Below are 26,355 nucleotides of genomic sequence, written 5' to 3'. Positions count from 1 at the left end.
CAACACTGAAAACATAAAAATTGCGTTGATAAATCTGACTTTATAATTTAATTAAAATGATATTTTATGTGTTTATTATAATGTGAAATATGAAATAAGTGTTAAAAATCACGAGGGCGTACTATTCTATAAAGGTACATATTCACCATGTATCTGTGCGTAATCCTCTGAATCTGGTGTGTTTTTCTTATTCTCTCTCTCTTTGTTTTCCGTGTAAAAAACAGGAGAAAGGGATGAAATGTAAGGTCTCGTGTCAATCTGCTGATGAGCTCGGACAGTCCAGAAAACTTTGCTTTCGAAACTATTATGCTAATAAGGGGTCCAGGCTGCGCTCCTCATTGGCTGAGTCTCGGTCAATTTCATATTTCAGTCGTGACGTCAGGGCGCCTATAAAACTAAGCAATGCTTTTTAACTCGTCGGCTGACTGATCCCTTAGAAAAAAAAATCTATCAATCCTCGGGTGGAGATTTTTCCCAACCCCCCTTCCTCCACAAGGCAACTGTTTGCCCGGGACACGTTCGTGAACCTCCTCAAATTGGCGCACTAATCCTAAAAGGAGCCATGAAGTGTTAAATGGTAGAAACAGAGAGAGCGGCGCTCAGACACCCGCACGCTGGGAGAGAGGGAGGAAACAGCGCAGCTCCAATGCGTCTGTGCGGCACAGACTGAGGGAAAAAAAAAACTTATCGACGCGCAAAACCAAAACCTGCGCTGCGCAATTAGTGCGAGAAAACCCACTTTTCCTTCGGTTCTGAAGAAAATAAATAAAGAAATCAAGCTGGCTCAGTGCGTGTCTCAGCAGCCCACTTTGACAGGTGCTCCTCACCCCCTTTGGAGGACTGTCAACAGCAAGAGGATGGCATCAGAACTGGCAATGAGCAACTCCGACCTGCCCACCAGTCCCCTGGCCATGGAATATGTTAATGACTTCGATCTGATGAAGTTTGAAGTGAAAAAGGAGCCGGTGGAGCCCGATCGCAGCATCAGCCAGTGCAGCCGCCTGGTCGCCGGGGGATCCCTATCTTCCACCCCGATGAGCACGCCTTGCAGCTCGGTTCCCCCCTCTCCAAGCTTCTCGGCGCCCAGTCCGGGATCAGGGAGCGAACAGAAGGCGCACTTGGAGGATTTCTACTGGATGACCGGGTACCAACAGCAGTTGAACCCCGAGGCTCTGGGCTTTAGCCCGGAGGACGCCGTAGAGGCGCTGATCAGCAGCAATCACCAGCTCCAGACCTTCGATGGCTATGCCAGGGGGCAGCAGTTCGGCGGCTCGGCCGGGGCAGGAGGCGCCATGGCCGGGGAAGAGATGGGATCAGCGGCCGCCGTGGTGTCCGCGGTCATCGCTGCAGCCGCAGCTCAGAACGGGGCTCCACACCTCCATCACCACCATCACCACCACCACCACTCAGGGGCTCACCACCCGTCCTCCGGATCGCAGTCCAGCGGCTCGGGGGGAAACCACCAGCACATGCGCATGGAGGATCGGTTCTCGGACGAGCAGCTGGTGACCATGTCGGTGCGGGAATTGAACCGGCAGCTCCGGGGGGTCAGCAAGGAAGAGGTGATCCGTCTGAAACAGAAGCGGCGGACATTAAAGAACAGGGGCTATGCCCAGTCCTGCCGGTACAAGCGGGTCCAGCAGCGGCACGTCTTGGAGGGGGAGAAGACGCAGCTCGTCCAGCAGGTGGACCACCTCAAGCAGGAGATCTCCCGGCTGGCCAGGGAGAGGGACGCCTACAAGGAGAAATACGAGAAGCTCATCAGCACCGGCTTCAGAGAAAACGGAGGATCCGCCAGCGACCACAACCCGTCGTCCCCGGAGTTTTTCATGTGAGTCTCGGCGCTGAAAAGTTTTAATAACCGGCCCTCACAAAAAAAAAAACACGAGAAAAAAAAAACTTTACATTTTACGCGCAGCTATAACACAGGTTGTGTTCGGGTGGTTTTTGTTGAAGCTGCGTTAGTTCAGTCAGTTTTTCTACTTTTTCTGTATTTCAGAGGTATTTTTTGTTTCGGGGTGAGGATTTTGTTTGGTCACATTTAGAGGATGCGCTCATGGGCTTGTACACAAAAAAGACTCCGAAAATAAAAAATGAATGAAGGTTTTTTATAAATATTCTAAAGGACTTAAGTTGAGTAAATTCCTCCACATTGTCGCAGCAGGTCCGCTCACACAACCTCACCCTCGTCCCGGCATTGTGACATGAACCGATCCTCAGGCACCAGCAGCTTTATTTTTTGTATGTGAATTTATTTTATGTTCATATTATTTTTGATATGAATGATCACATTTTCATATCATCCATGTGTCTTAATAAAAAAAAAAAAGAAACATCCCAAACTGCCAGCAGAAGTTTGGAGATGGATGTGAAACGGACTGTGGTGTGAAGCCATGCATGCTGGTCATGTGCGGACTGTGTTTCTACCTTTAATTTCCTTCTGTTTCCTCTTTTTGTGAATTTGTGTATAATGATTGTGTTTATATATCATAACTGCATTGTTCAGCCTCATCACCTTTTGGGGGATTTATTTGTGGGGAGGGGGAGATGTGGAGGAGTTCATTCATCCGTCAGTTTCATAGAAGTTCAGCGCGGACGTTTTACAGGCTCCTGTTTTTTTGGAGCCTTGTGGGGAAAATTACTTTGTGGAATAAAAGAACTTTGTACTCAATATTGATTAATGCAGCAACCAATGCACGTGCACAGCAACCGGGTATTTAGCAGAAATATCAGATTAAATAGATCAACAAGTGGGACTGGAGATAAAAAATGTTTGCGCAGAAAAAAGACGCAGATTATGATGCATGTCCTGGAATAAATGAAAAACAGGCAACTTTGTCTGCGCAAAAAGATTGTTGATCTCTTCTCTGTCTGCAGTTCGTCGTTAGTGTGTTTTCCTTCCATTCAAAGGAACGAAATTAAGTGAAAGCAGGAGCCCTGTGGGTCTTTATTCGGTAAATAAACTGTGTGGAAATTGACATAACATGTTGTAGAATAATTGAAGATAAATCATCGTGCAGCCACAAACACCTTCTGTGATGCTCTGGGTTACACGTGCATTGTCTGGGCAGTCCAGTTAACAGGCAGGTGTCGTGTTCACTCTTTCAACAAAATGGAATTTAATAAATATACCATTCATCAATAAACCTTCATGAATGGAAAACGAAGACATGTTTATTATTTTATTGTTACTATTTACTTTTGCATGTTGTTTGTCACGTGTGTCTTTGAGGGGTTTTCTAAACTGAAAACAGAAGAAAATATCCCAAAACAGATGTTGAGATAATATAAACATCTGCTCATGAACATCTGGTTTGGATTTTAATTATAGCAGCTCCAGGATCATGTTCATCTCTCATATATGTTCGCTGTAAGTCATTTTATCCCACACGTTATTCATTCATTTATTCCTTAATACTAAACTCCGAATTATTCCAAGGTATTTTCTGTTTCCTTGTTAATGACTTTTTATTTTAAGAGAAATATAAAATGACGGCCTCAACTTGTTGCGCAATTAAAGACAAAAGCTCAAAAATTTATCTTAAAAAAAAAAAAAACGTGCAGCAGAATAAGCGCATCAAAACGCTGACTATATTTTAAGGTAATTACAGTTTGTCCTCGGGGCCTAATAACTGTGCTGCGTGTGTCCTAAAAAAACGTTAATGATTGATTTTAGAGTAAACTTGCACTTTTTCCTCGGCAGATGTGCACTTGTTGAATGTGCGCTGCGTGTGGAAAGTTTCATTTTTTAAATCGAGCACAGCTTTAAATGATAAAAATAAAAAATGACTCCACAGAAACATGTCTAAATCTAAATATATGAATTTAAATTTTCGCTGTGTCTGATGATGTATTTAACGCAGGTAAACTCTATAATTGTGCTGTGGTTGATTGATTTATCAACTCGTTTCTATTTAGTCTAAATTATATTTATTGTTTTTTAAAAACCAAACAGTTTTCTCTGTCGTCCTGACACGCGAGACTTTGTGTTGATCCACCTGCGTGAAGATCCTTTCACTTGATGTGTGACGTCAGGATGCTGGTAGAATAAAAGCCTCAGAAGGAGTCAGAGTAATTTGGCTTTGTAAAGACAGGTCAGGTCCTGGTGTGGTCTGGACTGAATCTGGCCCGCAGAGGTTCTTCTCGAGGGGAACTCACCCTGAGCACAGTATGTGGCTCAGATAAAAGCTATGCAGGGTCTGGGATGTTATGCAAGGTCACTGCCACCACTGTGCATGCTGCTGGAAACCTGTGTGGAGAAGGGATGTTATCTTTTCCTGCTGCACGACCTTTGACAGTCTGAGTGCTTGGATTTGCTCTGTCTGTGCACATGAATAGTTGTGTCTCTTTTTATGAATGTGTGTGTGTGTGTGTGTGTGCAGAGCTGTGGATGCTTTTAAATGCAAACAGCTTGTCTGCACGTGGAGTTGGAGACAAAGCATGTGCACATCAGCTCTGTGCTCTCCCACCTGTGCAGCAGTCACCTGGCCCCCCGTTGGCTCCCGTTCACCCAGAGTGAGGGACAAGACGGGCGAGTGTAATGCTCTCATGCCTGAAGGAATGATTTTCTCTGTGATTAAAAGTGAGTGAGAGACAGAGATAGAGCAGGAGAGAGAGAGAGAGAGAGAGAGAGAGAGAGAGAGCGAGAGAGAGAGATGCTGGCTGCCTTCCTGCTCCTTTCAGATGATAAACGATCAGAGATGCATCCTAGCTGAGGGGAGAGGGCCTTTTAGTGAGCATGTGTCCACTAATTTATGGCCCTCCTATCTGATTAGGTCAATATAGTGTGCTGTTTAATTACATTTGTGTTATAACCTAGAACTGGAGATGCCATACGTCTTCCTCGGCACCTCTGTGAGGCCGATCGGTTGAGTTTTGTCGGGAGCCTCCGGATTTGGCTCGGGATGGTCTTCCCTGGACATCAGCAGTGTTGTGTGACAGACAGGTCTGCGCTCTGTAGTAGCTCATAGGCTTTCACAGTGGTTTGCGCTCTGTTCAAAGCACAAGAATGATACGGTGGAAAATTGCTGCTCATTTGCCGGCTGTGGAAAATCGAGTGGGATGCTGTGTTCTTGTTTGTGTGTGTTTTGACTCGCAGACACACCAGCGGGCAGGAGGATTCAGTAGCACTGATTCACTTCCTGTGTTAAAGGAGGACAGAAAGCAGGGGAAACAACATTTCAGCACTTCCTCCTCATTTCTCAGCACTCGACCAGATTCACCGTCTGTTGCTTCCTCGCCTTCATATAAAGACTGAAGCACATGTATTATACACACACACATACCCACACACCACATTATTAATCTCACCAGTATGAGCTGTGATTCTATTCTCGGGCTCAGCATATTGACTTCTGCACTGGAATCATTTGCAGTCTGTCCAATGATTAGGTTATTAAAGATAATGCAGTTGTCTGCTGTCACAATATTGGACTCTCTCTTTTAGGTCAAGTATGGGAAATCACTCTGAGATTTATCAGTATTGACATTTGAATCATCATCATGTACTTCGCTTTAATGCCTCAGAATTAATATGACAAAGGACGTGCGCACAGTTTAGAGTCTGTTTGTGCGGGTGCTCGATAACTCGCAGGCATCGTCTGTTACTTGACATTGTGATGAAGGGTGTGTGTGTGTGTGTGTGTCTGCTGTAACTGAGTGGAGTCAATCTACAACATTTAGTCATGTCATTGAGATGCTTCTATACGTCAATTAAAATGAATTGAAATAAATGTAAGCAAAACAAATAATGTGAGTGTAATCTCATGTAGCGCAGAAAAAGTCCAGGGCAAAGGCCACAGGTGCAAAAGAATATAGGCTGTAATCATTTTTCTTCACACACACACACTATATATAAATTTATAGTTTAGTGTGTTTGAGCAATAAGCAAGTAGTATTTCTCCAAAATGTAAAAACTACTATTACCTGAAGGTGTTGATATCTCATGTTAATTTAAAAATAATTCAGTTACTTAAAAGTAGTTTGTAACAGCAGGAGTCACATCTCATTTTGTAACACAACTGCTGTCTTTTGTGCATGTTTGTCTTCTTTTCCCTGTGTGTGTGTGTGTGTGTGTGTGTGTGTGTGTGTGTGTGTGTGTGTGTGTGTGTGTGTGTGTGTGTGTGTGTGTGTGTGTGCGTCCCCCTCCTTACGACAAATCCCCCTCAAAGGGATGAAAACATATTCGCATTCAAAAGAGGAAACAATTTCCATCTCTTTCACTCAGTGCGCATCTGCATCACTCCACACGATAAACATTTACATTTAAAGTGATTTAAATCAGCTGCATTCATGTTCCTCTGTGGTCCGTCCATCATCTAGACCTGCAACGCCAGAGCTTCTCTCCCTTCCTCTCCCTCTCTCTCTCTCTCTCTCTCTCTGTCTCCCAGTGTCCTGAGTTATGTGTCATTTATTTGAAACCTCAATAATTTAACTTGTCCCCTCCTGTCGCTGCTGTGCATGTGGTGAGAATGCAGCAGCTGTAAAGGAGGTTGGTTCCACCACCTCCGTGTCGCTCATTGGCTTTACATGGTGATTCTTTCTCCCAGTAAATAGACTCACGGGTAGAGTGGGGGGGGATGTGAAAGTCTGGATCCAGTCCTATAGTCCTGTGTTGAAATGAGATCACTGCAAATCCTCAGCTGTGAAAAAAGAATGAGCACATTTAGTGTGTCTCGTGTTTTGTGTGTACGTTAGAATTCAAATGCGCGATTTGCATTTGCTTGTGTAAGACGGTCTCCACAGAATGCATAACTAAAGGGCAACAGATGAAAGCTGATCATGATTTAATTATAAGTGATCACAATATTCTGACTCACAGATAAACAGAGCTGAGGCTGTGTTGATGTTTTCGACAGTGAGTTGAGTTGCAGGGCACAGAGTCAGTGGAGTGGTGTGTTTTGGACCGCAGCGAACGTGGTGGTGGGTGTTGCAACTGAGTGCATTATGCTACCGTGTGTGTGTGTGTGTGTGTGTGTGTGTGTGTGTGTGTGTGTGTGTGTGTGTGTGTGTGTGTGTGTGGTGTGTTGAGGAGTATGTGTGCGTGTGCAGTTTGTCTGCGCGTGCGTGTATAAGTCTGCATGTGCACAAGTTTGTGTTTTATGCAGGGTGGAGCATGGAGCCGAGCCCGACCCCTGTGTGTTTTACCTGCATTTCAATGAAGCAAGAGGTGATTTACCCTTTTTCTCTCTCTCTCTCTCTCTCTCTCTCTCTCTCTCTCTCTCTCTCTCTCTCTCTCTCTCTCTCTCCTTCTCGCTCTCTCTCAGCCAGTCAAACAGACATTGATCTCTTTGCAAGGCAAGGTGACCCACAGTGTTGTTCAGCTCTTCCAAAGTCTCCCCTCTCGCTTTCATTTGTACCTGGGAAAGGCCTTGACCCCACACACTGCTGCCATGTAGCAGCCCTCTGCACGTGGACCTCACTTCCCCTCTATCGAGCCCAATGTGTGTGTGTGTGTGTGTGTGTGTGTGTGTGTGTGTGTGTGTGTGTGTGTGTGTGTGTGTGTGTGTGTGTGTGTGTGCTTGTTTGACTTAGCAAGAGTGCACACAAAGTAGACACGTGCAGACAAGTTGTGCGTTGCGTGTGCGTGTGCGAGTATGTATACATGTCTGTGTGTGTGTGTGTGACTGTGGCCGGGTGTGTTTATCAAGCTCTTTGTTTGTGTTCACCTATAGCGGTGTGTGTGTGTGTGTGTGTGTGTGTGTGTGTGTGTGTGTGTGTGTGTGTGTGTGTGTGTGTGTGTGTGTGTGTGTGTGTATTTCTGTGTAGCCACTTCACAGTTGGAAGTTGAAATTCTCAGTAGTGCTTGGATTGTGCCCGTGTTGATGTTTCAGGACGTGTTCCAGGTGACGGCAGCCCTCTCTCTGCTGCAGGTCTGTCACTGGGGGCTCCGCTGTGGCTGAATGGGTCAGAGTCCATTTGGCCCCAGTGTGAATCGGATTAGGGGGAAATGAATGGTTCTCATTGTTGCTTAAAGATGGATTGTGGGGCATTAATATACTTTGTCGCTCCTTTGCCTCATTTCACTCGGTGAAAAGTTTTTCCAGGATGATTGGTTACTGGGTTTTGAAAGCACGTTTCCTTTCACCACAGTCATCCTTGACATGTGTTCGTACAGTTTAATGCTCACATATGCTGCGTTCACATCCATGTGTGGGAATTCTCTCTGCTCTCAGACATAACTACAGTCAAATAATGTGCACGTTCATTCTGGGTTTTATCATTTCCAAATAATAATTGATTAAACTAAATTCAACAAATAATAATAATTCGATGATCTGAAGTAATAGAATTGTTTTTTTATTATTATAGAATTATAGAATTATGTTTTATTATCTTTTTAAATAAACGGGTGCGAGCATGCATGTGTGTGTGGTTTTGCGTTTGTGCATGCATGCATGTGTGAGGTGTGTGTGCGTGTGAGCAAGCAAGCATTTGTTTAAGTGTGTATGTGCATGTGTCTTAAAAAGTGAGGGTGCAGGACATACAATATATGAATGGATAAAAACTGATTGATTGAACTTTATTTGATTGAGATTTGATTTATTCTTGTTTCTGTTTTGTGCTGCTGTTCGTGTCATATATTATAGAACATTTTCAGAATTGTTCATCTGTTTAAATTGTCTAAATTATGTCATTCTGAATTGCTTGCTAGCAAAGTGTAAATTAAATTTATGTTATTGTTTTAAAATATTCTGTAAAAACCATTGTTAAATTTTTCTTAAATTGTAATTTGGTTCTATTGATTGTCTTACAAAATAAGTAGCGTTACTCTAGCTTTACATTGTAATTTGAGCTTTGCTTCCCCTGTCATTTTTAGTTTCACCTCATGTCACGTTTTTTTTAATTCAAGGCCACGTCTGAGACAGAGCTGTGTCAGTACTTACTGTTTAAAGTGTGTCTGTGCTTCACTGTTGTTGGATCGCAGTGTGTTTTAAAGTTCATTTCTGTTTCCTGTCTTTGTAGGACGTCAAGAAAATTCCTCCATCTGTGATAGAGAGCTGTGATCTCTGCCCCCTCACCCTCTAGTCTGAGGTAAGCTGCACCGTTCACTCCCTCTCTGACACTCTACTCTGTGTACTACTGCAAAACACACTCAGTGTATAGAAGCCCAGTGTAAAAATGTAAAAAGCAAATGTGAAACTAAAAGTGATACAGTGATGCAGGAGATTCTTGATGATCTGAACACACAGCTCATATTTACACACACGTAATGTTCACATCAATTTATATTATCTATTTTATTACATTAGTTTTGAAAATCTCATATTCTTCATATATTTGAAAACAAAAGGAAGGTTTGCATGCATGTAAAAAAAATAGTCTACAATATGAAATATTTAACACAATGCACATTTTTGCATTTTTTATTTTTACAAACTTTGATTATGTTTAAGTTGATCGTTTTTTATGAAGTGGAAATATGAATAGTGACTCTAAAATAGTGTGTTTCTGTTCTCTGCTGCTTATTCAAACAATTTGAGAACAATCGTTTTTTTTTACATGGACAAACAAACACAAGCCTTAAATCTGAAGCCCTATACACTCCTGATGGTATTAATATAAGTCTGTAGTTTGATAAGGAAACACTCATTTTGGATGATAGAAACCTGGGTTTTCTTAATAGATGGATTTTTTTCCTCACTACATATTTAGCTCTCTGACATCCAAACTTCCTCTGTCGGTCTCTCAACATTTATCGTGTGCAGTGTTCTGCAGTTCTCTGTTTTGGGGGCTCTGACAGTGCTGCCTGTCTGACAGGAGGGTGACATGCACCGGGCTCATGGGATGAGGTCCAAAACCTTTGACCTTTGTCCCGAACCCCCCTGACTTACTTCACCCTCTCTGCTCTCTCTGTGGAGATCAACACTGTACATTATTTTTTATTTCTGGCTGACACGCAGATGGACAGATGTGGGGATTGCAGAGGAGGGTCGAGGATGATTGAGTGTGTGCGAGGGAAAGCGAGGGCTATGTCTTAGTGCTTTTCGTGGTTGCAAGTATAGAAAATGGAGGAAAAGGAATTGGCTGCGAATTTACAGGGGGGAGGTGTAGAGGGACCGAGCAAAGGGAGGCACCTGGATTTGAATGCAGACACAAACACCAGGGTGAGGAGACAAGGGAAGGGCGGAAGGGATGGCGAGAGGGCGGGAGGGCTCCTGGCCGTGGATGCAGACAGACAGGCAGGGTAACCAGAGGCAGGCGGTGACCTTCTCTGCTGCTGGAGGATCGAAGGCTTTATTTAAAGGCCTGGTCAATGCTGGGTGCTGCTGAGGTATCAGCCTCGCAGCCAGGCGACTCATCACCACTGTAATACAACTCTCTATCTCTAAACCCCCCCACCACACACACACACACACACTCACACACACTCACACACACACAGACACACACACACACACACACAGGACAGGACACTCTCTGGACACCTCAGGTTTTACACTGTGCAGTTGAGAGGCTGGACAGAAGAAAGTACAGCATCAGCATCGGCTAATTTTACTGTGCAGCAGACAGTATATACTCTAGTGTCCTCGTGTGCTCAGCATTGTGAGCCGCACGCCTGATTTGCATCTGATATGCTCTCCATCCGCATCCATTTTTTTTTTTTTTACTAATTATAAACAGTCTGATGCATATGCAATGTGATGGTATTGACACGGTGTGGTTGGAGGCGGTGAAGGAGTTAAGGACGACAGAGTGTGTGTGTGAGAGAGAGAGAGCGAGAGAGAGAGAGAGAGAGAGAGAGAGAGAGAGAGAGAGAGAGAGAGAGAGAGAGAGAGCAGAGCAGAGTTCCTGCGCTCGCCTGTGTGTGGCTGCAGCATTAGGACACCTGCATGCTTCAGCACTTTCTGGCTGTCAGGAGCTCTGAGGTCACAAGCAGGGGAGTGGAGGGGGCACATTAGAGGAAGCTTCAGAGCCCCCACCCACTACGCCGCCGCCATCTCTCCCCCTTGTATCTCCCACCACCCAAACCCGCGTTTTTCCCTCTTTCCCTCCGATATCCCCTCGTCATTCCTCCCCCTCCAACTCATCTCCCCTCTCATGGTGACGGGGGGAGTCCGCCACACGAGGGGAGGGGGCGCAGGGACACGGGGTGTCTGCCTCTGTGGCTGACAGCAGGCAGGTCAGGTTTTTGTAGACAAGGCAGAGGAGGAAGGGCACATGTGCACATGCATGCAGACACAGCAAGGTGTGCAAGTGTAAAAGGGGTGAAATAGGAAATCATCTCTTTAAATGACATGTAAACCTCTAAAATCCTTTCACGTTAAGACGATGATTTATCACCTTTAAATACGGCTGACTGAGAAAAGTAAAAATATCAAACGTGTTTTGGATTAATTTTCATCACAGTGGCCGACATAGAAATGAGAATTAAACAAATTTTTATTCTGACAATTAGATATCAGAAGATAGAAAATAATCTTCAGTACATTGCCGACATTTAATTTAAACACTGTTTATTTCCCTGCAGCTGTGTTGGGGGTCTGTTCTGTGGGGACAAGAATTTGTTCCATCCCCGGTTTGACACACTTCACTGTCCTTCACTGCCTGCATGGGATATATATAACATCTAGCCGCCCGGTGTTACACTCATTGCACCGATAACATCTTGATAGTGACACGGACGTCATCCCTCCATCCACAAAATCCAAACGACAGGGAGGATGTGAACAGGATGAATGCTCATTACCAGGCCTGCTCCCAAACGAGAGGAGGCAAGTAGAGTTGGCACTGTGAAATAAAACGAGGGGGAAAAAATTCTCTGCAGTTGTAAAGATACACAAAGTGAACAAAGAACAACTGTATTTAGATCTGGGTTGTTTTAAAAAAATGTGTTAAGTGTTCTCACTTTCTTCTAAAATTACTGAGAAGACGATATTCAGGCAGAGCCTTGAGCCAAACCTCCAAACATCAACCCGCTCCTCTTTTGATAATATACAATTTTCTCTCTGATGTTTGGGTTGTTTAAGCCTGGATTGTATTGTTTTATTAAAACATAATTAGTCATAAAGCTGTTACCAGTGTGTGTGTGTGTGTGTGTGTGAGCCTCAGAGGCACTGTTTTCCTCAGGTTGTGTTCACAGCGTGATTGAGAGAGGAACTTGTGATCAGCCGGTTAGTGTGATATAATGTATTCCCCTGAATCACCGCAGCCAGCTGCCCGGGGCCTTCCTCTCGCCCGCAGCCTCCTTTTCCTCTCACACACACACACTTCCCTTCTTCTCTCCCCTCGCGTCGTCATCCTCTCCCCTCTCTCTTCCCTGCGGTGACTGCCCACTGCTAGCTGCTTAGCATTGCACCCAGTGTCTAATTGAATTCCAACACTCCGGCGTTAGCTCCTGATGCTACAGAGATGTTAACACGGGCACAATGCTAACAGCCCCCGGGATGTGTTTCAACACCCTGCTCCTAAAGAGAAAATTCGTGCTAAGCAACACATGATTTATTCAAAGCTCCAAACTACGTCTCCTGTATCCCCTGAAGGATCGTCTTTTATAGCTATCAGCAAATCAGCACTTCATATACACACATGCAGCGCACACACAGTATGTATTGTGGCTGCACCATGGACGGAACGTGTGTGTGTCTCCACGAGAGTATATCTATTATCCCTTATATAAATGTGTCTGCTGGTGTCTCTGCATCCATATTGCTGGCGATGCTGTCCATCCCGTCTCCCTGACACCCTCACTTTTATTCCCCGGCTCTCCAACACAAGCTTTGGGCTTTAATGGCACATATTTCCTGGGCCCCGGCTGAAACGGGATGCATCTTCTCCTTGTTAGCTTGATGAATAACCAGGCTGCAGGGAAAGTGCTGATTTTCAGCTTTCAGCCTCTATTTTCTGCTGGATGACATTAATTTTAAGTGCTGAGAAGGAGCTAACTAATACAGACAAATAAATAAGGAGGAGGAAAGGGAAGGTGCTGCAGTCACTCCGCTGTCTTACCTGTTAATACGCAGGCATTCATATATGCAAACCTGCAAAAAATATAATATAAATATAACAATAGACACAAGCGGGGCAAAGCATGCACATACACACACTTCCTTTCTCAATAGATGCTTCAGTCCAAACGGTGAAATCCTCTGGTGGCATTATGAGTACAAGTACAGCAGAGGTCAAACGTTGAACAGTTTGCAGGTAGACATCAGTCTGTCAGGTCCACAGTGAGACTGGCTCCATGCGTCTCTATCTGTGTCTGTCCCTCCTCTGTCTGACTCGGACCCTTCAGTCGTCCTGAGCTCTGTTTCCTCAGAGCAGATTAATGTGGTGCCACAGTGCACGACTCCTCGGCTGAATTGCATTTGTTTGAGCTTCCAGAGAAAATAAGACAGAGATCAGGGTTGAGTCTAAGTAGCTCATTAGTGGATTGCAATTTAAAAATAGAAGGTAAAAGTTCATTGTTGTTGCAGAAAAGACGAGGATAAAGCAGAAAGAGAATAAAACTGTGGCATTTAAATATACACCACACAAAATAAAAGTTTAGCCGTATTAATTTTGCATTTCTATTTGTGCGAGCCAGATTTGCTCCTTCTTGTGCAGCGACAGCCGGAGAGCAGGTTCTTCATCATCATGTTTTTCATAAAGGCTTCTTCTAAACTCTAACTCTAAACCTTATCAGCCGGACAAGTTTGATATTACTTTTTTTTAATAGACATGCTGCCGAGGAGAAAAATACCATAGGACACAAGATTAAAGTTGAATCTCCAAAAATCAGCTTTTGTCATATTTTGCTTTTTATTTTCATCTTGATGTCGGCTCATTTTTATTGCCGTCACTTCTTTTTTCAATGTGGTTTCATTTATTCTTACTCTTGTTTATTTTTTTGCAGTTTTACAGGTTTGAGTCTGCAAACACCAGATGACTTTACATTAAGAAAAAGCATCTGTCACATAACAGCAGCAAAAACACAGTCATAAATGTGTTTTACCGTCTCGTCTATTTACAAGAAGCACAAGGACGTCGACAGACGCTGCACGACGGAGGATGTGAATCTACTTTTATCAGTTGGAACATGCAAAATTATATTTAAACACAAACACGTTGTTGTTTGTTCTTTTCGCATCAAACATGTATTTTCTCCTCCACGTTCACATTCACCATATTTGTGCAAATCCATGAATGCCACACGCACATGCACACACACACGCACACACGCACACACACACACACACACACACACACACACACACACACACACACACACACACACACACACACACACACACACACACACACACACTCACACACCACCTCTGTTGTGTATAACACAATACAATGAAGTGGCTTTGGCTGAGACACCTCATACATTACTTTAACAATGTATAGCGTGGTGAATAAAAAGGTCAGTGGTTGAGAACTGGCTCCATGTAACAATAAGATGCATGAACTGAGCAGCGCAGGCCCTTCAGTCAGCATCCTGCCGCTGAACGCTGAGAGGAGGAAACACATGTGAGCCGGGGTGATAGATTCTACTGTACGTGTGTGTGTGTGTGTGTGTGTGTGTGTGTGTGTGTGTGTGTGTGTGTGTGTGTGTGTGTGTGTGTGTGTGTGTGTGTGTGTGTGTGTGTGTGCGTGCGTGCATTCAGTTTTTATGGGGTACTGCTGTGAAACACCTCATAACAATAGATTTACTTGCTCTATCATTATTGATTGTACATTTTTCCAGTTTGCCCTTTGCCTCACTTTGATAAATGTCATTTATCACAACAACATTTTGCTTTTAAAGCGCATCATGAGGTGAGATTTAGTTTTTTTATTTTAAAGCACCGCTTGTATTCGACCAATTCAGTTTTTGTCACTATCTGAACGCAACGCAGATGCAATGCTAGCAGCGTGTGTTTCTGTTTGCAGTGCAGGGTTTAATTTTCAGGGTGTATTTATCACATGCTGTCAAGTTGTGGTCACATGACCACATGAACCACTGCCAGCAATTAAGGCTGATAAATCACTCATTTACAGGAAGAGAGGGAGAGACGTCGCCTGGCAAACAGGAAACGAGAGAGTGATAAGAGGGAGGGAGAGGAATAATGAATCTCCACTTCCCCTTCACAGATATTTCACTCTTTGGTGGTTTTTGAAACTGGACGTTGAATGATATTGTGTTGGGGCAGTGTAGTATGAGCTGTTGCCAGTGAGGCTCATTGACTCGTACAGGCAGAGACAAAGAAACAGATGGTCGTCGTTTGTGTGGTTTACAGTGATTGTGACCCGACTGCACTGCTTTATTTACTGTTGGGAGGTATGTGTGTGTTCATGTGTGCAGCCGTGTGCATGCCTGGACAAGCAAACACACATTTGTGTCAAGACGGAGAAAGAGATGCAGAGACGCTGCGTTCACAAGCATCAGCTCTCCTTCTCTCTCTGGTCCCTGCCCATGGATTTCCTCTCAGTCTAAACAGGAGAGCAAACACACCGACGGCTCTGCGTGCAGCTATTCCAGTTAGCAAACAGCGCTGCAAATTAACTACAGTATCCTTTTATATTTCATAGAGTGTGGATAGAAACATTGTTATAAAACTCAGACTGACTTTTTCCTCTCTTGCATTTTAATGTGACTGCATAGAATTTAAGACACGGCACATAGCTGCGAGAGTCCTGAGATGTGAACAAGGTCTAACCTGTGCAGCGTCCACGTCAGAATATTTGTTTTAGCAGCACAGGTCAGTGCTCTGCAGAGACTCAGCTGGCCCACTGCACTGGAAAAGGCTGTTTAAAGATTCATGACAAAAAAAGAAAAAAAAACTGCTTCTAATGGGCTGGTGGACGACAAGGAGAGAAGAGGAAGAGGAGAGGAGAGGAAGAGACAAGCTGTGGTTTGGTTTCCGGCTGTCTGAACTCTCATTCACTAAAGACAGCGGTCACTAACTGACTGAAGGTGTCTCTACAAAGGAGTCGAGTGAGTCAGGTTTCCTGCTGACAAATGAATAGAGCAACAAAACATCAGGAATCATCTGTAGGCTCCTTCTGTTTCAGGCTGTTTTTATTATTTTAAATTAATTACAGATTTCTGCTGCACAGAAAAATATCTTTTGGCTGTGTGTGTGTGTGTGTGTGTGTGTGTGTGTTAATTCAGCGGAGGCAGGACCGTGTTGTCAGTGTATTTTATCTTTAGAGTAATTATGAATGCCAGCGACAAGATTCTATTCTCGATTCAACAGAGAGAAACAGATTGTGTGCACATTAACTGCAGTAGAATACAAAGTCAAAACAGTGGGTGTGTATTTCTACTTGGTATGTGAAGTATTACAAGAGACTCCAGCATTTAAACTTTCTTTTTTCCAGTGTAGCGTGCAGACAATGTGAAACTCTTCAGTCTCTCTGATCTCGGCCACCCACTGGCTCACCAGTAAGAACAGCAATGGAAACTTTGTGATTTTGAGATGAATATTTGAAAAAGGGCAAACTATTGATTTTATCTTCATGAAAGAAACATGTTTGACAAATATGTTTTTCTTGTTTTTTTTGTGTTTATAAATTCAGATTATAAAATCCGTACAAGCACAAAGAATACTAAGAGAAATTTAGAATTCAAGATTGCAAAGTTATAATTAAACAAAATGTAAAATATGCAAGTCATTGTAACTGAGAACTTGCACAGTGGATTTCTTTTAATTTACTCCCTTTAGAAGTTAACACCATCATCCTATCTTCTCCTATTCACTTGTAATGAGGGGGGGGGTGTCGAGCCTCAATCTTTTCACTTGCTCTCTCGCTTTATTTTCGAGAAAGGTTCAAGGTTGACACACATCTGGTGACAGAAAAGAGGAGTCAGAGATGAACAGGGTAGATGGGACAGGACGTTACAGTGACGCACAAAAGTCTGGTCTCACAGGTTTTGACTCCACTGAAACGAACGGGGGACGGAGACGCCTCCACACCCTCTCTCTGTCTCTTGCTCTTTTTCAAAATCAATCAATGAATCAATCAAACTTTATCTGGGCAGCACCGTTCATATGGGTCAGTGCAGTTCAAGGTGCTTCACAAGTTGCTGCTCACCAGTCTCATCACACTGTCACACTAACTGGTTTTTAACTCTTTCTATTTGTCCTGAAATGCAAGAGGCCTTTTTTTTTTCCTGCTCAGAGTAATTAATGAAAAGAGTCCATCACACACGAGGATGTTTGTGTACATGCAGTCGATAATCCATGTTTAACGTCACTGGGGTAATTGTGTGAATACTGACTTTGGCCACAGGCTTCGTCAGGTCCCTCATATAACAGATGCTTTAAATAGACTGGATCAAACACAGCAGGTGAAGTACATGTGAACACAGGGGAAGCAAATTAATTACAAATATGCAGCCGGTGTTCGGTCTGAAACAAGTCACTTTAAAATCAAATTTTTTTGTGATCATAACACTTATAATCTAGAGAAGAATTTAAATTGTATGTGCCACAATTTCAATTAAGAAAAAGCACATTTAAACATCCTATTTTTAACACTCACACACAAAGTTCTACACTGTGTATTTTATGTTGCTTTATCTGGAGTGAATTAAAGGGCCTGTAAAAAAGTGGCATACTATTAACGTCAGACCACCTGGGGTGAACATCTGCAGCGTCAGACTGCAGACCCAACATACATCACTGTTTCTCCCTCACTGTTTACTGTCTCACACACACACACACGCACACACACGCAGACACACACACACACACACACACACACACACGCACACACACACACACACACACACACACACACACACACACACACACACACACACACGGCTCCACTGAATCCATCTTTTGCATGTCACTTGTCTTATTGACATTTGCGTGGTTGTGCATTCCTGCAGGGGGGGGAGCTGGTTATTAAAGATGCCACAAGGTCACAGGTCAAGTACAGGTTCTGCTGCTCTGCTCAGAGGTCAAAGGTCAGCAGGTCAGTGTCAGAGGATGAGACGATCACAGCTAACTGCTCTATCTCAGCTCAGCTCATCAGGAAGCTTCTGCTGGTTCAAAAATCACAGTTGATGGAGTTTTTTGCAGCTTTGAATAATTTTTCTTCTATTCTGCAGATTTTCTTTGCATGAAACCTTTTTATTTGTTTATCTTATATTTCATTCCTACAGTGACTGCTCTCCTTTGAATAATTAGATGTTCTTTTCATGTTCTATTAGGACGGTTTTTCCTCGTGTCTCTGACTCCGACACTATTTTTTTCATCTTCAAAGTGAAAGCTAAAATAGGGCGATCATTGCAATTTAATTACTACAAATCCCTTTGTGAATTTGCTCCGGTATTTGTTTACATGCACTTTTTTTCCTTGTGTGCGCTTCAGTGAATGTCTTTACTTTATTATGCCATTCAATATATTCTTTTAATTTTCAGTGTGTGTGTGTGTGTGTGTGTGTGTGTGTGTGTGTGTGTGTGTACATGCATGTGTGTGTTTATGTAGATGAAGTTGCAGTGGGGTTTATTTAAATAGATAAGATAGTGTTTTATTCCCAATCAGAGGAATCTCCTGTCGCATCCCGGTCTCTTCATAATAACCCCCAGCATTGCTCCACATCCCCCTGACACTCACACACACACACACACACAGCGTATTGCAAACACTGCAATTTCTCTCTCTCCCTCTCGGGGGTAAAGGGCTTTGATAAGTGAAAATAAATACTTTTCTTCGTACGAGGAACAGAAGAGGAGAGAGAAGAAAACGGCAGACGTGACAAGAGGTCTCTGACAGTTTGATGCCTCAATACAAGCAAATATATGACAACCAAACACCTTCTATAAGCCTGCACGAGTGTGTGTGAGAGGCCGTGTGAGTGCGGTGCAATTTAGTGCTAAAACTCAGGTACATCCTCAGTCATTGTGGGGAATTAAGGGTGAAGCAGACAGCGATTCAGAGATATAGCAAGTGGCCTTAGGCTGACATGTTTAACTGAGTTACAGTGAGAAAGGGAAAAAAATCAGCACAGCACATGATTTAGAGGAAACGGGTTCTCCTTCCTCATCTGTCGGTTTCTCCGACTGCAAGGTCACGTAGACGCCTCCCTCTCGCTCCCTCTCCACCTTTGTTTGCCTCCGCTCCTCCGGACCTCATTTCATTCAACACTCCCAAACCTCCGACAGCTCCATAACTATAACTCTCTCCTCCCGTCCTCTCCTGCTCTCTTCTCTTCATCCACAGCTAAATGACTCTGTCAGAAATAAAGAGCACTTATCTTATCTACTGCCTCCACTCTGCTGTCTCCATTCCTGCCAACGTCACACACGTGAAAATACTAAAACAACAGATGAGACTCAAAAAGAAACAAACAGATAATTACGTATCATAATATCATGGCTATTATTACATTCTTGATAAGTTTCCTTTACTTTTAACCCAGTGTCGTAATTATTCCCCTCAGATTGAATCAGACTCATTCAGCAACATTTCAGCTTGTTCCGTCTTCAGCCACCTGCCAGAAAGAGAGACATCAGCCCACAGTGGAGCGGACAGGCAGGTAGACAGAGGCTCGACAGAAGACAGGTGTCCACTAATCCTACTCTGTCCTCATCCCCACCCATCCTCCTCTTCCTCTCCCGTCATCCCCTACTTTTCCTCTCCTCCCTGTGGTGTGGAGGAGAGAGGGGGATCTCCAGCAATCCACAGCCTGCGGAGGGCTTACTGTGTGTTTTCTGGATGCGTGCGTGTGTGCGTGTGTGCGTGTGTGTGAGCCACCTACCAGGCGCTCAGCAGGGGGCACAGAGGGATGAGAGGAAAGAAAGAAGGATGAGGGGGTGGGAAGGAGTGTAAAAAGGATGAAACTCTCAGCAACAACACACACACACACACACACACACACACACACACACAGATACACAGCTCAGTCCAGCACATGCTCCGGCAATCTGCTTGGTCTCCCTGAACACTCCATCACTAAAAGTCATGTTGCAGGTTGCAACATAAATATAGATTCTGATCAGCATTTATTGTGATGACTTACCTAAAAGTGGACCACCACCACACACACACACACACACACACACACACACACACACACACACACACACACACACACACACACACACTCACACACACACACGAAGCTGTCCTGCATGTAGAGTTCAGAGAGATCGGAGGTCATACGTAAACTCTATCGACTGGTTCATCTGCGAGGGGAGGTTATGCATATGTTTATCGAGCGTCGTCCAGTTCGGCCACCGTATACCTGAGTTAAATTATCTTTGAGCATTTGCATGCTATAACGTTCAGGATCGACCTTTGCTGGCTGTACTGAAGGCCTGCGTCGCCAACAAAAACGAAAGCGGGAGGGAGAGAAAGAAAGGGAATATGCTCGCTCCGAGCAGATAGTGGATATGTGTATGCAAGGATGCACGAGAGACGGAGAGATGAAAAGAGTGATAATTCTCCTGCTACCCTGAGGCCTCTCGCAGCCTCGCGGGCTCCCTACAGGTCCCCTGACACATGCCTGAGCAGAAAGCAGGGGCCCGCTAATTGGCTCCTGTGATAACACCAGAGAGAAAGGGAATGTGTGTGTTTGTGTTTCGGCGTTGCAGCCATTGGAAGCGTATCTTTTCCACAAGTAATAATTTATTGGTGTGTAATTCTGCTTTGAAGGGTGTTTGATTTTTAAGCTGTGAGGACATTTATTCTGATCTGGTAGCTCATTGAAGTTGGAAGCCACTGAAAAGACAATTAAATCATATAGAGGAGTTCAAAGCGCTGCTCCAGTCTTTAAACAGCTTGTTTCTCTCTAATTGTTTCATTATCTCAGTGTGCTTATTAAATGTACGATAATTGTTAATTACCACGTGAGGATTTGTAAAGGATTTGTCTGGAGTATCAAAACAAATTAATTAAACTCAACACATTTAAAACAACAGCAATGATAACAGCAGGTGCAGTGTCTATTTCTGGTTCTGTGAGTGTGTGTGTGTGTGTGTGTGTGTGTGTGTGTGTGTGTGTGTGTGTGTGTGTGTGTGTGTGTGTGTGTGTGTGTGTGTGTGTGTAGACATGCACATTTCCATTGCTATTGTTTGTTGGAATCTCCGTGTTTAATTGAGATTCATAAGAGGAATTTAAATGAGATTCAAATGAGATTCATAGCTAATTGTAGCAGCACAGGTAATATGCAGATAGATATAATGATGATTCAGTGTTATCTTGCAGCCTAACGAGACTTTTATTAGATCGTTGGAACACACGGGTTTAAATCGTCTCTGTGTTTAGAGAGAAAACCAGTTAGAAGAGGAGAGAATCTGCTGGTTAACATTTAAAGGCAAAGAAAGTTTTCTAGATTACAATTTTCTCAAAACATAATTTTAATTTTAATTTAGAGAATTTCCTGCTTTAGTGTATTCAAACCAGCAAGAAATGTTTTTACAGTTCATGCTACATCATAAGAAGTAAAAATAAAGTTATCGTAAGTTGCTTTGGACAAAATCCTCCATGATTTTCAAGATTGAATCTTTGTGCAGCCAGGATGGTGTAAAATGTCGGGTGTTGGGAAAGTGCGAGTGAGCATCTTGCTCAGGTTAAATTCCTCCGGTGGTTTATCTCAAAGCGAAGACACTGATTTCATACACTCGCATGTTTAATCTGTGTAAAATCCTGCTGCTCACGACAGCTGGGACATTATAAGTAAATAAAATGCGGCTCCTGAGCTAACACATGCATGCATGCACAGATGTCAACACTTATTCTTCTGCTGCCTTCCATACATGAGCAACGAGTTGTTTCCTTCCCTCGCTCCCCCCGTGCATACGTCCAGACAGATGTGCACTGCTGGATGCTGTATATTTATCCATAGTATGTTTACCATAATTAAATTGATGGGAAAAGGTGATGTGGTGTGTGTGTGTGTTTGTGTGTGCGATTGTGCGTGTGTGTGTATATGTGCTTGGGTAAGTATGTGTTTAAAACCTTATATGACCCTAATACTACACAATACTCGGTCTCTGATATTACTCCATAGGGGAGAGAGATGTTTTTAAGTTCACTCCACATACTTCATCATCTCAAACACACACACGCGTTTTGAAAAGTGCTCTATAGATAAAGTTATTACATGTGTATAGGCCCAAGCACGTACACATCCACACTGTTCTTATTCTGCTTACTTATCTCCTGTCATTAAAGGGAATGCTTACACACCAGGTGGTATGAACACACATAAAACGCTGGCATGGTGATGAGCCAACCAATGAAACAAATGTTCTGTTAAGGCACAGCCGCAGGCACGAAGCTCTCACTACTGTACAACTGCAGTATTGATAGATGCTGCAGAGCCTGAGTCGCCCGTCCCAGTTTATTTCAATTAGCTCACAGGAAGCAGGAAATAACCTGCAAATCAATTGTCATTTCAACGGGGCTGAGATTCACTTTGTCCACCGATAAAAGATGATGTAGCCAAGGAGAAGATTAAAGGGGCATTTCCTCCTCTGCTCTCACACTGTTGTGCAGTGTATCATTAGTGTGGGATGCTCCGAGCTTTAAGTTATTCACTGATGATGCACAGAAAGTTTATACACCTTGAGTAAAATGGCCTTGTCTCCTGCTTCAGGAAGTGATCTCCTCCATATCCCAGAATGCAGCTCTTTATATAGGATAGAGTATTATTTAACTGTGTAGTAGCTGTTCTGACCTTAGAGGTATAATATGTAACAATTCTTCATCAAAATGGCTTAAAACAGCGTGACCTTATATTCGTTGACTTCTGCACTTACAATTTTTGCTTGGTAGAGATCAATACACCACCAACAACAAAATAGACCCCGAAATGTTCATATTTTTCCCGGTATACTTTTCCATTTAAATACATCCAGACACCAGTGCTTACATTAAATCGGCCTTAAAAATCCCACCAACCAAATTGAATATGAGATGCATGCAGATGTCCTCCTTTAATCACCAAGCACAAAACTGTGCAGTGACAGAAAACAGAGGCCCAGGAAGCTGTGCGTATATCCGAGCCATGAAACACGCCAGAGAGCTTTTAGCGAGGGAGGCGGAGAAAGGGAGGTCAGTATGGATTGCAGCCGAGCAGGATATAGAAGGTTATATGGTGTATGATCATATCAGAGAACACAGTCATGTATGCAGCCCACTTTACAGTATATCACGCACACACAAACACAGACTCACCTGGAATCACCAGGACATGCCGCAGCGTGATTTGTTTGTGTTGTTGGTGCAGTGGACTGAAGCTGTGGAGGTAGTAACTGTTTGATGGTGGGCTTTATGGCGACACTATATAACGCCCGTGACAGTTTATTCAGTGCATGTCAGGAAGGGGGGGGATTTGTGACAGTACAACGGCTGGGACGCTCCTGCAGCCTCGTGCACTTATACACCAGCCGATCACAGCTCCAGAGGAAAGGAACAGTTTGCATGTTAAATGTCACAGTGATGAGCGCAGTATAATGCAGGAAAACAAAACTAAGTCTACAATAAAAAAAGCTCTAAACTTATAGATGCAGGGGAATTGATGAAAATATCTCAGTTTTTTTATTTTAGCTGCTGTTTTCGACATTCTCGAGGAGACTAAAAGAGTTTGATTAAAATGTTTCCTCCGCTCCACAGCTACTGCGGCACTTGGCTGAGACTGTGAGACGTTACGTTTTCTTTTACGGAGAAAAGATTTTCTGTTTTCTTTTTGCGATAACTTTTAGTCGGGCTAGTTCGTCCCCTGGGACCATTAGGCGAGTTCTCATTGGTTCTCCTCTCAAACTGGATGCTATTAGCTCAGTGATTGGGTATTGAATTAGCCTGCTGATTGGATATTGAAGGAGTGAAGACTGATGAGAGGATTTGGCAAAGCTTTCTTCTCCAAACCTCATTACTCACACTCACACTCAAAAGAGAGAGCAGATCTGGACAACACACACACACACACACACACACACACACACACACACACACACACACACACACACACACACACACACATACACACAACGACCCCCGTACACACAGACGTTCCTGTCCTGTGTAAACACACACCTCTCCATGAGAGATTTAACAACTTAAACATCATCCCACTCCACTGCAAGACAATTCATTTGCTCACAAACACACAGCGACAACACTCTCTCCCAACTCACCTTTCACGCCTGCTGCAAACAGAGTGTGATCAAAACCACCAAACAAATATTTGATATGATGCATGAGCCGCTGCTGCAGAGACAAGAGGCGCTGGGAGACAGCCCCTCTGTACTGAAAAGAAAGTGTCGTCGGCCCAGGAGAGTGCTGCGTGCAATCGGAGGCTCCTAAAGAGAGGGATGTGTAAAAGGCTTTGTGCTGATTTATGCTGTGTTTCATCCCACAATAAAGATTATGGATGATGATATTGATTTAGCGGAGGCTGTGGCCATGACTGGACTCAGGCTCTCAGGTTGGGAGAAAAGAGAATTGAGCTCATTATCATTCCCAGACACAGGGAGGAAGTCTGTGTGTCCGTCCGTCCAGTGTGTGTGTGTGTGTGTGTGTGTGTGTGTGTGTGTGTGTGTGTGTGTGTGTGTGTGTGTGTGTGGATATTCATGTGTGCTAGAGTCTTAGATCATCCTCTGTATTAGCAGCACGACTCTTCCCTCCTTTAGTGTCTGAGAGTGTTGAACCCCATCCTGTCCTTGTCTTTCACGGGCCGCGCAGCGAGCAGCAGGCGTTCCCAGCAGCACGGCCGAGCCGACCAGGAGGGAGGGATGAAGTTATTGACTCCACTTTGATTTAACCTCCTCCGCCTGATCCTGCGGAGCACAGACACATGCAGATTGGGGGGGGATTCTCAAATATAACAGCTGCCCTCTAAGGGACGTGCAGAAGATGCAGATTCAAACATTTTCTCACATTTGCAATTTGAAATTGTTTATGTTTATCAGTGGTGGAGGAAGAATTCAGAGATTTTCCACAAGTGAGAGTTTTGATACCACAGTTTAGAAATAACAAATTTAAAAGTAAAGGTCCTGCATTTAAAAGTGAATCAAGTTTGTACCTTAATTAAGAAGCAAATTAAAAATACCTTGTGATGCATAATTAGCCATTTCAGGACAATAGTTAATTAGTTATGCTTTATAATAAGCTGTTTGAAAATTTAACAAATGCTTTATAAGACACTATAATTTTGCAACAGTTAACATTTTATAAAACACCTTTACTAATTTCCCAGCATCAAAAGTAAGTACAACCGTACTATATTATTTTAATTTGTGAAAGGGGCCTTGTAACAACTGTAAAGCTTCTATTATCACATTACATCTTTTGTTTCCACTGGGAGAAACTGAAAAACTGGACCTAGAGGTTTAACTAATACTCAACCTCTGAACAACAACAGCTTATTTCTCATAAAGTGGGTTTACAACTACAGCTAGCATTAGTTAACCAGCTGAAAACATATAATATACACAAACTCTGAAGTATAGGTGCAAGCTCCTTGGGCCAGAAACAAAAACCTTCATCTTACTTTAGAATTAGTGCAGGGGCTGATCCGGGGGCCCTGGATCAAATTGACTTAAATGTGCAATTTACTGATTGGTCCCTCTGTGTAAATTGTGGCCCCTTTATGGCCCCTGATTTACAACAAAAAAAAGACAAACAAGGCTGTAGATGGAGTTAAAATGATTTCCTCTTAAAGTAGAAAAAATATTGTTCTTAAGTGTCTGAACCGTCACAGATCAGTGTTCTGTGTGTAAATGTACTCCACCATTTGCTTTCAGTGACTTTACAGTGTTCGTGTTTGACTTGTAAACAGACAGTCAACTTTTGTTTTCACATTACGTTGGTTTGGCTAAATACAGCTACACAGTGTTTAGCCAATACATTCCCATTTCAGATTAAAACAACAGCTATTATTACTCTAATATCACTGAGTGCTGTTTTGCTGAGCGCTGTTAGAGTTGTTGAACAGGACAATGGCACTCAAGTGCACTTCTCTTTAATTAATTACCCGCTTTTGTTTCTGGAGGCAATGCACAAACACACACACACACACACAAAACACACACACACACAGAGATAATCATGCTCGTGTACACACTCACAAACACGCAAGAGTTTGGTGTTTTAGAGGAAAAAGGAGGAAGCGAGGGAGAGAGGAAGAGGGTAATATCAGCAGGCTATCTATCCTCTCTTCCACTGGTGCATCCCAATCCTCTTTGGAAATAACAAATGCATAAAGGAGCCACAACACAAATATATCTGCCTGGCTCAGATAGATAGGACTATGCTAGAGTTTAATACCCTTATGTAAACCAGTAACAATCAAGCCCTAACACACACCCCCACATCACCACTAAGGGGACAATAAGGAACACGCTCTATTCTCTCTCTATCTCTCTCTCTCTCTCTCCAGATATGAACAGTGAGAAGTGATTGTTTATGTGTGTGTGTGTGTGTGAGTGTGTGT

General features: G+C 43.4%; 1 protein-coding gene across 1 annotated transcript in view; it reads left to right on the top strand.

Moving 5' to 3' along the window:
• The first annotated feature begins 438 nt into the window (after window positions 1-438).
• The window catches only part of mafb (v-maf avian musculoaponeurotic fibrosarcoma oncogene homolog b (paralog b)), a 42,213-nt gene continuing 16,296 nt past the window's right edge, over window positions 439-26,355 (top strand). Inside the window, exons 1-2 of the mRNA XM_035156936.1 lie at window positions 439-1,831; window positions 8,965-9,033. Coding sequence (XP_035012827.1) covers window positions 858-1,831; window positions 8,965-8,992 — 1,002 coding nt within the window. The 5' untranslated portion in view covers window positions 439-857 and the 3' untranslated portion in view covers window positions 8,993-9,033. The remainder of the gene's footprint in view (window positions 1,832-8,964; window positions 9,034-26,355) is intronic.

The sequence above is a fragment of the Hippoglossus stenolepis genome, chromosome 5, assembly GCF_022539355.2.
Source record: "Hippoglossus stenolepis isolate QCI-W04-F060 chromosome 5, HSTE1.2, whole genome shotgun sequence".
NCBI classification, from domain to species: domain Eukaryota; kingdom Metazoa; phylum Chordata; class Actinopteri; order Pleuronectiformes; family Pleuronectidae; genus Hippoglossus; species Hippoglossus stenolepis.
This window is presented reverse-complemented; position numbering and strand designations above follow the sequence as displayed.